Source organism: Eretmochelys imbricata, chromosome 6 (assembly GCF_965152235.1).
Source record: "Eretmochelys imbricata isolate rEreImb1 chromosome 6, rEreImb1.hap1, whole genome shotgun sequence".
NCBI classification, from domain to species: domain Eukaryota; kingdom Metazoa; phylum Chordata; order Testudines; family Cheloniidae; genus Eretmochelys; species Eretmochelys imbricata.
The window spans coordinates 7866185-7877546 of NC_135577.1; the positions used below are offsets into that span (position 1 = coordinate 7866185).

At 48.0% G+C, this 11362-nt stretch overlaps 1 protein-coding gene across 5 annotated transcripts; it reads right to left on the reverse strand.

Moving 5' to 3' along the window:
* Positions 1-331: 331 nt before the first annotated feature.
* On the reverse strand, positions 332-11106 carry LOC144267021 (uncharacterized). Of its 5 annotated transcripts, XM_077820650.1 has the most exons (5): positions 11001-11106; positions 9614-9740; positions 8160-8273; positions 5661-5816; positions 332-5060 (listed from the first exon to the last, which is right to left on the reverse strand). In XM_077820650.1, exons 2-5 carry the CDS (start codon positions 9738-9740, stop codon positions 3622-3624), a joined length of 1836 nt encoding a protein of 611 aa, XP_077676776.1. In that variant the 5' UTR covers positions 11001-11106; the 3' UTR covers positions 332-3621. The 5 variants fall into 5 exon arrangements, with proteins under 5 accessions (XP_077676776.1, XP_077676775.1, XP_077676774.1 ...); XM_077820649.1 differs by lacking the exon at positions 11001-11106 and having other exon boundaries at positions 332-5057; positions 9614-10969; XM_077820648.1 differs by lacking the exon at positions 11001-11106 and having other exon boundaries at positions 9614-10968.
* Between the last annotated feature and the right edge of the window lie 256 nt (positions 11107-11362).

An 11362-nucleotide genomic window follows, 5' to 3' on the forward strand; every position in this document is an offset into this window, starting at 1 on the left:
CCATCTGGTCTCCAACCAGGGGTGCCTTTTACACTGCTTAGCTGTGAAAGCAACCACTCCTGGTTTGCTCTCTCAGCCTCCAGCATGTAAATTACTCCCAGCAACACTGTATGAGGCCTATAGCCAGGGACTCCTGAATTACACTGCAGAGCAACACTAGCCAATTCCTAGTTCCAGACCTTCCCCCCAGAAATGTAATGCATGGTCCTGTCCAGTCTTCTTCTGGACAATACAAGCTCATATAAACTCCATCATTTTATTAACAGAAAATGCTAGGCACAAATCCTGGTCTCAAATAAAGTTTCTCAAACCCTTCAATCCAAACACACTGTTTTAGATGAAACAATAAACCAAGTTTATTAGCGACAGAAAAAAGATTATACGTGATTACAAGAAATGAGGCATAAAAGTCAGGACTGGTTATAAAATAAAAGGTAAAACACAACTAATATCTAACGTAACTAGCTAAATGGATTCAAAACAAAAGTCTCTCTCATCACCTATTGTATTAGTTTTATTGGCGGGAATCCTTTCAGCTTGGGACCCTCCCCAAGCGAGGTGTTACTTTCTTTGTCTTTCAGGTGTCAATGATGCCATGAGCGGAGAGAAAGAGAGGACTATTTGGGGGCACCTCTTCCCCTTTCTTATAGTTCATTCTCTTGTGAAAGAATCATCCCCAGCCGAATTTTAGGAGACATACGGTCTGTCTAGATGGAAACCTTAAGCTGTTGCTTTGTTAAAATGCAGATTTCTCACTCACACCCTTTCCCCTAGCCAAATAACAGCCACTTAACCAGGTGAAAGTCCATTCGATTTAGCTGATATTTGGCTGAGAGGTCAGTCTGCCTTTTTGTCTCTGAAGAACAGGTCTGTGGGTTTTCTCCAGAACTATGACATGTCTAAGTAACATCATACAGTAGAACCATAACTTTACATAGAATGTTGCCTCCCATATTTTCACAAGACAATAATGTTCAGCACATTATGAATTTTAAAATAATACCTCAAAAGGCATACTTTGTACAAAATTGATCATTATCCTGGTAAGGGGTGAACACAGAGGTACAGACTGTCACAGTAATACAGAAAGGTAAGTATGTACCCACTTTGGAGAAATGTTATGCAGCGGATACCTCTTCACTCTGTTACAAACTATGAGCTCAGTTTTGCTCATATTTGTATTCTCCTCGTTTACAAGACAGAAAAGTCCAGATTCTGCAGACCTTACACACCTTTTCTTATCTAATTATGCACACAGCAGTTTAGCTAGTAGTAGGCCATAGCACACAAGTAGCATAAAACCATAGAAATATTTGCATCAACTGTACCTCGCACACAGTTCATATTTGGCAAACCTTAACAGAGCATACATCTTGTGTCTGACAGATGTCGCATACACAATGAACAAAGGTTAGAACAACTGAACTACTAGTAAATTTGTACAATAAAGCTTAGCATGAGCACAGAGTTTTCTGGATGATTTTAACTTGTTCAGAGTTCTTACACCCCCATTTCTTTAGTAGAAATAATGGTTAAAAGGAGATTACAACTGAGCTGAACTGCAGCTGGCATAACCAGCTCCAGAAAGAAAGGTAGGATGGATGCTTCTCCCCAACATCATCTCCCAAGAGTGACTGGAACATAACAAAGTCAGCACTGCAGGGAAGATTGCAGATCTTCACTTACATGGCAGTGCAGCCATTTCAGACTCGTATTTCTCTTGTATTATTTTATTCCCTCCAGGAACGACCAGACAACAGTGACATAAAGTCCCACCTCATCATCGCCTTCCGACAGAGAAGAATGGCCACAAATTACCTCAGCTTGAGGAACGGGGAGACAATAGCCCGGTACTGCTGCTCAGTTTGAACTGTGGATGTTGCTGAGATTAGTTTCTCTCCCTCTCTATTTAGGATTCTCTCTCCTGAAACCATGCTCTCTGGGCTGCCTGTTCCCAAGCAGGATCCCACTTCTGCCCTTGCCCCATGACCCCTGGGTGTTTCATACCCATGTCACACTCTGGGCTGGGACTGCAACTCCACAAGTTGTTTACAGAAAACACAGACAACAAGCAGCAAACCCGAGTCCCAGCCTGCAAAGCAGAGCAAAGTTACCCAGAGAGATTTTCCTGCACTCCTTGCCACTTGGTGTCAAGGCTGAGATCCAGGTACATGTCAGGGCTTGTCTACACTACCGCACGGGGTCGATCTAAGATACCACAACTTCAACGATGTGAATAGTGTAGCCGAAGTCGACGTACTTAGATCTACTTACCGCAGCGAAGACACTGCGGTAAGTCTATAGCTGACACCCTCCCATGAACTGCGCTTGTTCTCCTCGTTCTGGTGGAGTACTGGTGTTGACTCCCGCTGGATCGATTGCTGCCCACCAATACAGCAGGTAGTGTAGACAAGCCCTAAGCGTTAGGGCTAATGTACACTAGAAGTGGTACAGCTCCCGCTAGTGTTCAAGACACCAAGCTAGAATTCAAGACGCTCTAACCCAATGGGAGGGAGCTTGCCTGTCAGCAGAACACCTCCACCTCTACGACAGGCAGTACCTATGTTGGCAGGGAAGCTCTCCCAACAACATAGCTCAGTTTACACCAGTGCTTAGGATAGTATATTTTACATCACGCAGGGATGTGGATGAGTGTTCTGGTAAGTGATAAGTTCTAGTGTAGACAAGCCCTAGGTGGCATTACAGTGCCACTAACTCATCCAGGAACACAAATTTGAGTTATTAAAAAAAAAAAGCCATTATAATAGGAAGTAACTGACATCTCTCATCCCTGCCCTTGCCTTTTTTTCTGGTGTATGACTTCTGATGGCACAATGAATCAGATGATGGGTAAGTGATGTAGTCAACGCTGATCACGACAGCAGCATCCATAGATGTCAAGCATTTGCATGTACCATCAAGATGACAAAGAAGGCAGGCCATAACCAAATGGCATGCTGTTTGTTGATCCGGAAACTCTGATTTCCAACCTTCCGGTCCTAGCTGGTATTGCTTGCCAGGCAATTAGGTGTGAAGACAGGACCCTGGCTGCATTCTGCATGAAGCCAACTATCAGGACACCTTGCTTCATAATTTTCTCTCAAAGCCAAATCAAAACAACCTTCCTTTTGATTCAGTACTATGAGGGGCACACAGGGGATGTCACAACCTTTCATTAACTACGGAGATGAAAGCTCCTTTTCAGTCTCTGCCAGAATCTTTATCCATTATTCCTTTTTCCAAACAGAAAAATCCCAGAAGAAATAAAACAATTACTTCAATTTGTGGAGCCTGAGAGGATGGGAGCCGCAGTGAACAAACGGCTTGGGAGAAACCAGGACCAACAAAGTGCAGTCTTGGCTCCAGTCATCTCTCTCTTAGCTGCAGCCCAAAATGCCCACAATGGAATGTTTCAGTACCTCTTGGCTTAAATGCTCCCATCTCCAGGACCATACAAATTATTTTAACAAACCCAGCACCTAAACTCGTGTCTACTTAGTGAAGCGGTGGGAACATTTCAGAGTGGGAGCAAGTTCTCCCTCTTTTACAGGCTTTGGGAACAGGGTGAAGTGAGAGATTGAAGAGGTTCCCTCCATTGAACACAAGGGTCAGGCGCCTCTATCATGAGTGGGTGCTCTGGTGTTTAGTAAGATATGATGAGCGAGCAAAGCACTTCCCACACTGAGTGCAGGAATATGGTCGCTCTCCTGGGTGGGTTCTCTGATGCTGAGTAAGAGATGATGAGCGAGCAAAGTGCTTCCCACACTGAATGCAGGAATATGGTCGCTCTCCTGAATGGATTTTCAGATGTTCAGTGAGAGATGATGAGTGAGCAAAGCGCTTCCCACACTGCGTGCAGGGATAGGGTCGCTCTCCTGAATGGATTCTCAGGTGGTTGGTGAGGCCAGACAATTGGGTGAAACTTTTCCCGCACTCAGTGCAACAATACGGTTTCTCTCCAGTGTGGATTCTCTGGTGGCTCTTGAGATGATGTATATAGACAAAGCCTTTTCCACACTCAGTGCAGCGATGGAGTTTCCCAGTGTGGACTCTCTGGTGTCTAGAGAGATTTTCTGGATGACGGAATATTTTCCCACACTCAACACAGCGATGGAGTCTCCCCATAATATGGGTTTCCTGGTGTCTCCTGAGACTTTGAAGGAGACTGAATTTTTTCCCACACTCAGCACAGCAATGGGGCTGCTCCCCAGTGTGGATCCTCTGATGTCTGATCAGATGTTCTCGTAGACAAAATCTTTTCCCACACTCATGGCACAAGAACGGTCTCTCTTCGCTGTGGATTTTCAGGTGTCTAGTAAGACCTGATATAACTTTGAAGCCTTTCCCACATTGGTTACAGCGATGGGGTCTCTTTTCTGAGTGGATTGCCTGATGATTACGAAATGTTGATGAATCCATAAATCGCTTTCCACACTCAGTGCAGGCATAGGGTCTCTCTCCTGAGTGGACTCTCTTGTGGATGTTAAGAGCTGATATATGGAAGAATCTTTTTCCACACTCAGCACAGCAATAGGGTCTCTCTCCTGTATGTATTCTCTGGTGGGCAATGAGATGCGATAATTGGTGGAATATCTTCCCACACTCAGAACAGGGATGGTCTCTCTTCTTTCTGTGAGCTTTCCCATGTACTCTGAACTCCTTCTTTCTCCTAAAGCTCTCCCCACACTCACTACAGTGATACAGTTCCTGTCTCCTATGAACCATCCGGTGGTGGCTTATCAGGTCTCTTTGCACCTTGAATTCTTCTCTGCACACACGACAGGTAAACAGGCTCTTTCTGGGCTCAGCTTTAACCTCTGCAGGAGGCTTTATGTATGGTCTGGATCTCCTCTGATGGCCTACTGAGGTTGCTGGCTCATTTCTGATCAGATTTTTCCTCTGTCTTTGTGGCCTGCACTGCCTCTTGTGGGGTCTCCCCCGCTCAGATTTCTTGGAATGCTTCTTCCCTGATGTCCCTGGGAAAGGCCTGAGTGGCTCCAGGTTGCCACACCATTCCTCAGGAGTCTGCCCCGCAGCCCTGCTCAGGTTCCTCGCCCCTGCTTGGTGGGGAACAGAATACAGATGTTATTTCTTGTGCTGCTCACAAAGGGATACCACTAATATTCCTAGTAGGGGGATATGCCTGAGAAAGCTCAACACCCCTCCCTTCAGAACACGGCTGACCCTTTGCAGTTGAGTGCAAGAGGCCAAACTCCCAGGGGCTCCAGCGCTGTGGGAGGAGGAGAAGGTCAGTGTCCCATAGGCCCTGATAATAGCCCCACAAGTAAATGTGAAAATCAGCCCCCACAGTTCTCTCCCTATTCTGAGGCCCGTCTCACTGGGGAGAACAGCATCACCACACACCAGCACTGAGGACCCCTCTCCCGAGGGACACACACGGAACACTCACACTGTGATGGGATCCCAACGGCTCCATGTTCTATGGAAAATGGGGGAGGGGGAGAGACTGGGGGAATCTGCGTAAGGGGAGAGATGGGGTTTCTAGGGGGATATCAGGGTGAGGAACTGTAGCACTTCTCGTGTTTGGGCTTCAATCCCTATTGTAATGCTCTGGGAGGGGAGAGTTTGCAGCTGATGGACGATTCCTGAAATGAGCTCTCTGGCTCCCACTGATGGAAAGGGCAGAGCTGGTTCCCTACCTGTTCTAGGGGAAGAGCTTTGTGTGAGCAAGAAGCCCAAAGAGCTTTCAGTTGCTGACCAGCCCCAGGTCTCCTCTGCATCTGGAAAACCCACACCAAGGTCTTTGGTTGACAGCACATAGACCGAATGAATATCACTGAGAGAAGCCCTTTCCCCTGCAATGTAAATTACTCATTTATGGTCACTGTTGGACAGCAGGTTCCACAATGCACAAGAGGGGAAGCTATTTGGGCCTCAACAGTTACTTTGTACTGTGGTAGCATAACTGAGATCGTGGTTCCATAGCACCAGGTGCTGCACAAAATTGGAGAGAGATCGCCCTGATGTTGAAGAGCTTATATACTAAATACAGAAAGGGTGGGAGAGAACCTGAGTCAAAGGAGTAACTTGCTGTTTTAATAATTGGGCCCACAAATTTACCCTTATTGGCAGTTTAACTGTAAAAACTGTGAGAAAGTTTATAAAGTGTTACAATATCCTATAACAATAAATACTGATGGGAAACGGTGCAAAATATAAACAAGATGATGGAACTAGTCCAAATAATAAAGGCCTATAATGCAAATCAAGGACAGTGTTAAAATGATGGCTGTAAACAAGAGAATTGTGGAACTGGACATTAACGAACCAAAATGACTGAGTTAAAATTTAGGCCTGATAGAAAAACAATGAGGGGCTGGTCTATTTTGCCCATTACTTCCTTTTGGGGTTTCTCAAATGAAAACACTTTCTGGGGAAAATAAAGGAGCGGGACTGAATGCAACCCTTGCTGACTGAAAAAACAGCAACTGCAGGAGCATGCCAACAACTGCTGCAGTGAGCGATACCATCATGATGCCACCCTGATCCTATTTTGGGACCCCAGATCTTCTTCATCCTAATCCTAAGAGATGTCTTAACAAGACTGCACCAGAGAAACGGAGCTGGAGGATATTGCCACTGTTACCAGTTCTGGCTAACTCCCCAAAATCACCTGGAATGTGAGATTTTGTCCCCATCCCTCCTAACCCTCATGAATTCTTTCCATTCCCCACCATATTTCTTCTCTTTCTTATTCTTCTCCCTTTGCCTTCTAGTAAATAAGAGTCTCGCTTAGGTGGCAAAAACTGTCATAGTTTGCAACCTTGTTGTAAGCCTGTGATCAAAGAGGCAGCCAAACGCATTGTCCAGAATAGACTAACACTTGACAGGTTTGCCAGGCAAGTCTCCAATTGGCTGATCAGACTGTGTGCCGTGCCTGTGTTTCTCCAGCCATGAAGTGGCAAGTAAGAGTAAACCTGAGCCAGAAGCCACATGTTCTATCCATGCTGTTCTTTTCTCTTCCGTCTTAAGTGGGTTTCTCTTGTTTTGTCTCCCAGGAAACAAGATCGGATTTTAATAATATCAGCAACAGCTCCAGCCCATTTCAACTAGCTGCTTCTATTTTCCCCAAAAGGACAGTTATTACCATCTTTAATACCATCAAAAAGACTTTCAAACAGAGGCCTTTTGTCTGAAGAATTTCTCCAGGTAAAGGGAAAGGAAACAAGGGACATTGTCAAAATAAAAGTTCTTAGGTCATACCTGACATTTCAAATGCCTTAACTCTTTTTCCTTCTTTTTCTATATCTTTAATAAAAGAATAGAAAGAATTTTTCATGGTGTTCTCCATGGTACTACACAGGGTTCTGTCTCTGTATTCCAAACCCCAAATCTTATTTAACACTCTTTAATGTTGGCCATAACCGTGTCATGTTAACACCTTTGTCTCTTTGGGCCCTTATAGACTATATGAATTAATACAACATTGTCCAAGGTCTGCCAGCGGCTCAGTGGCAGAATGAGGAATAGAATCCAGGTCTCCTCACTCCCACAACATGATGTTGCCTCCCAACCAGTCCTCGAGAGTAATAACGAAATCCCTTATTAATGTCAATCCAGAGCCCGAAAAAGCAATGGAACAATGTTGGGTCCTTACAAAACTGGGCCTGAACTCGGGAGATTCCCAAGTGCTGCTCAGACAATGATTCAGACAGCCAGGGAAGGATTACAAACACTTTGGTGGACAGGATTAGATTTCTAAATGATGTTGACAAACTGGAGAATTGGTCTGAAATCAACCAGGTGAAATTGAAGAAACAAGTTCAAAATAGTTCACCTAGGAAGGAAAAATGAAATGCACAATAGAAAATGGGGGATAACTGGCTTGGCAGCAGCGCATCAGAAAAGAATGTGGTGATTACAGTGGATCATGAATTGAATGAGAACCGACAATGTGATACTGTTCATGCATCCGATGAAGTGAGCTGTAGCTCATGAAAGCTTATGCTCAAATAAATTGGTTAGTCTCTAAGGTGCTACAAGTACTCCTTTTCTTTTTGTTCTAAAAAAGCCCAACGACATTAGACTAAAAATTAACATTCCCGGATGTATTGTCACTTTGGCCAAAATGTATCAGGATTCCAGCTGCCTTTAAGCTATCATTTGTTCCCTGCTCAACACTTTAACTCCTTCCTCACCTGGGCGGGTACCACTCAGGACTTCCTCATCTTCATCTTCTGTGGGACCCTGGACACACAGCTCTTCCCCTCGCTCTATGCTGGAGATCACCACTGGCTTGGGGGTTTGGATTCCTGTTTAGAGAAAAGCATCACCCCTAAGAACTTCTAAGAACACTGTGCAGCTCCATATGCAATGTTTGTGCCAATTAGGCTATGAGCTAATTGTGAAGGCTAATAGCAATTGTTTTCCGTGGAAACATGAACTGCAGCTTATGGTCAAAACTCCTGGTGCCCGGTAGTGGCAGGATATTGAGTTGCAAACAACCTGGCACCTGTGGAAAGGGGAGCTGGAGAGGACTGCAGTGTCTGAATGGACTGGGGGGAACACGTGGCAAAAGTTGGATATTTCTCCTTGTCCTAGGAAAGTTACTCTACTATGGCCCAGCACCCTTCTCCCTCCTGTGGATATGTTTACATAGGAATTAAACACCTGTGCCTGGCCTGGATCAGATGACTTGGACTTGAGGGGCTTGGGCTGTGGGACTGCAAAATTGCTGAGTGAATATTTGGAGGGAGGGTCCCAGACAGGGTCGTCCCTACCTATATGCAAAATATACAGCTGCGTAGGGCACCCAGAAATTTGGGGCACCAAATTTGCTGGTGCCCTACGCAGCTGCATGCTGCTCCAGCCCCTGCTCTGCCCCAGCCCCATCCCTGCTCCACCCCTTAACCAAAACTCCCACCCCGCCCTAGCCCCGCCTCCACTCCCCTAAGGACTGCAGCAGGGTCAGGCTCTAATCCAAGCGTGAACATATACACTGCAATTTTTAGCCCTCCAGCCTGAGTAACACGTCCTGAGTCAATTGACCCAGGCAAACCACGGCTGTGGTGTTGGTCTTGCATACCAGCTTAGATGAACCCAGTCTGTCTCTCTCCTTAACTGTGGCGTTAGCCTTTCATCCTGTAGAACACAGGGCCCTTTTCTGCTCATGTGCTCAGCCTGGGGAACTACAAGAGCCAGAATTCTCTTGCCTTAAACTGTGGAGCCCTAGTGACTATGGGTGGAAGTGCGTCCCCTTGAAGATATGCAGTGTAGTTATAGCCCTGTCAGTCACAGGACATTAGAGAGAGCAGGTGAATGAGGTAATACCTTTTATTGGACCAACTTCTGTTGGTGAGAGAGAAGCTTTCCTTTCCCAGACCGGAAGAAGAGCTCTGGGTGGCTCAAAAACTTCTCACCCTCACCAACAGAAGTTGGCAAAATAAAAGATATTACCTCACCCACCTTGTCTCCCCACGAACTGGCTGATCTCCTCAGTTAAACATGCCTCTATCCATCCACACCCATGCACCCCTCCTCCCATAGACACCTCTCCACCCAACCACTCATACCAATGCTCCATCTCAGTTACAGTGTCTCTGTGCAGCACCCAGTGCTCTGGGGCCCTGATCTCACAGACACAGCTCCTCACCTAATGAAACCAGAGTCTGGTAATTTTCCCACATGACATGTCTGTAAAGTTGCCTTTGCTCCTCGCCCAGAAGCGCCCACTCCACTGGGGAGAAATACATGGCCACATCCTCAAACATCAGTGACATCTGAAAGGACAAACAACCCAACTCAGCATGGCAAAGTTTACACATTGGTAGAGGAAGAGTTGTTGCAGATGATGCAAAAGTACAGTAGTCCATGGAACTGGGAGGGCGCTGGGGGGGGGGGGGGTTTGAAAGTTTGTACCATTATTATGGGTTCAGGTTTGTCGCAGTGTAAAAAAAGTAATGGACAATGTTTTCTGTGTCTGTGATTCACCGCTCAGTGGTGGCGCCCAGAGCTGGGCCTGGCCCCCTGCTGTGGGTGTTGTATCCTGTCACAAAGAGCTGCATCACTTCTGAGGCTTCATTCTCCTGACCCTCTGTCATGACGAGACAGGCAGACCAAACGTCAGTGAGTGTCACAGCAACCTGGAGCACCAGGTCACAGCCCCACTTACGTTTAGCCTGCACACCTGACCCTCTGTCACCATGCTGGGGGGCTGGGCAGACCAAACCTGAGTAGCACTACGACCCTTCTAGCCATGAGGCAATGCCCAGAGCAGGGCACTGGGGGCAGGCAGCCCCATAGGACTCTGCTGGAGCCACTACTGCAGGGTGAATGTGGGGCACTGGAGTGGCATTGTGGGGTGTGTGCAGGGTTGGTTCACTCCCCAGGTGCTCCCTCCCTGGGCTTGCCCTCTTTCTTGGGCAGGAATTAGGGTTACAGTGTTGTAGCCGTGTTGGACCCAGGATATTACAGAGACAAGATGGGGGAGGTAATATCTCTTATTGGACCAACTTTATTTGTTCTTGAGCTACACAGAGCAGGGTCCCAAAGCCCAGGCTCCAGCAGGAGCCCAAATGTCTGCCCTGCCATTAAACTGCCCCTAGGCTGAGCCCCATCAGCTGGCACAGCCCGGCTGCAGCTTTTAGTTGCCATCTGCACAGACCCTGGGAGCCCCAGCCAGAGAGCTGCAGCTCAAGCAGGAGCAGCCCAGGCTGGTAGCGCTGGAGGCCCCGGGCTGAATCCCCAGCACGCTGCCCGATGGGGCGCTCAAAGAAGGAACCTTCCCCCCGCGGTACCCACGGACCCAGCGCAGCCTCCCCCCGCGCTCCCATCGCCGGTGTGTGCAGCGGCCCCGGCCCGGCGCCGAGCCCGGTGCCCCGAGCGGGCCGGTCCCAGCGCCCGTGGCACAGGCCAGAGGAACCGACCGAACGGACCCGCCCCCGCAGCAGCCTCCTCCCCGGGCAGCGATTCGCAGCCTCTGCGGCCGCTTCCCTCCCTCCGCGGCCGCCTCTGGCGGCGCCTCCCCGGGCCCCGCTCACCGCCCCGCGCGCCGGGGCTGCAGCCTGCAGAGGGGGCTCGCTCCCGCACGCGCCGCTCGGGCCGGGCTCGGCCCCCGGGTCTCCGCGGCGGGCACGAGAAGGTCCCTCCCTTCGCCCGCCCCCTCGCGCAGTCATTCCTGGGCCTGTCTAGGCTGTGGAGGACCCCGAGCTCTGTGGGTTTAACCCTTAATCATCTCGGTCGGGGAAGCGAGTTGCCCGGGGAGCCACTAGGGGAGATGACAGGTTTCAGAGTAGCAGCCCTGTTAGTCTGTATCCGCAAAAAGAACAGGAGTACTTGTGGCACCTTAGAGACTAACAAATTTATTTGATCATAAGCTTTTGTGAGCTACAGCTCACTTCAT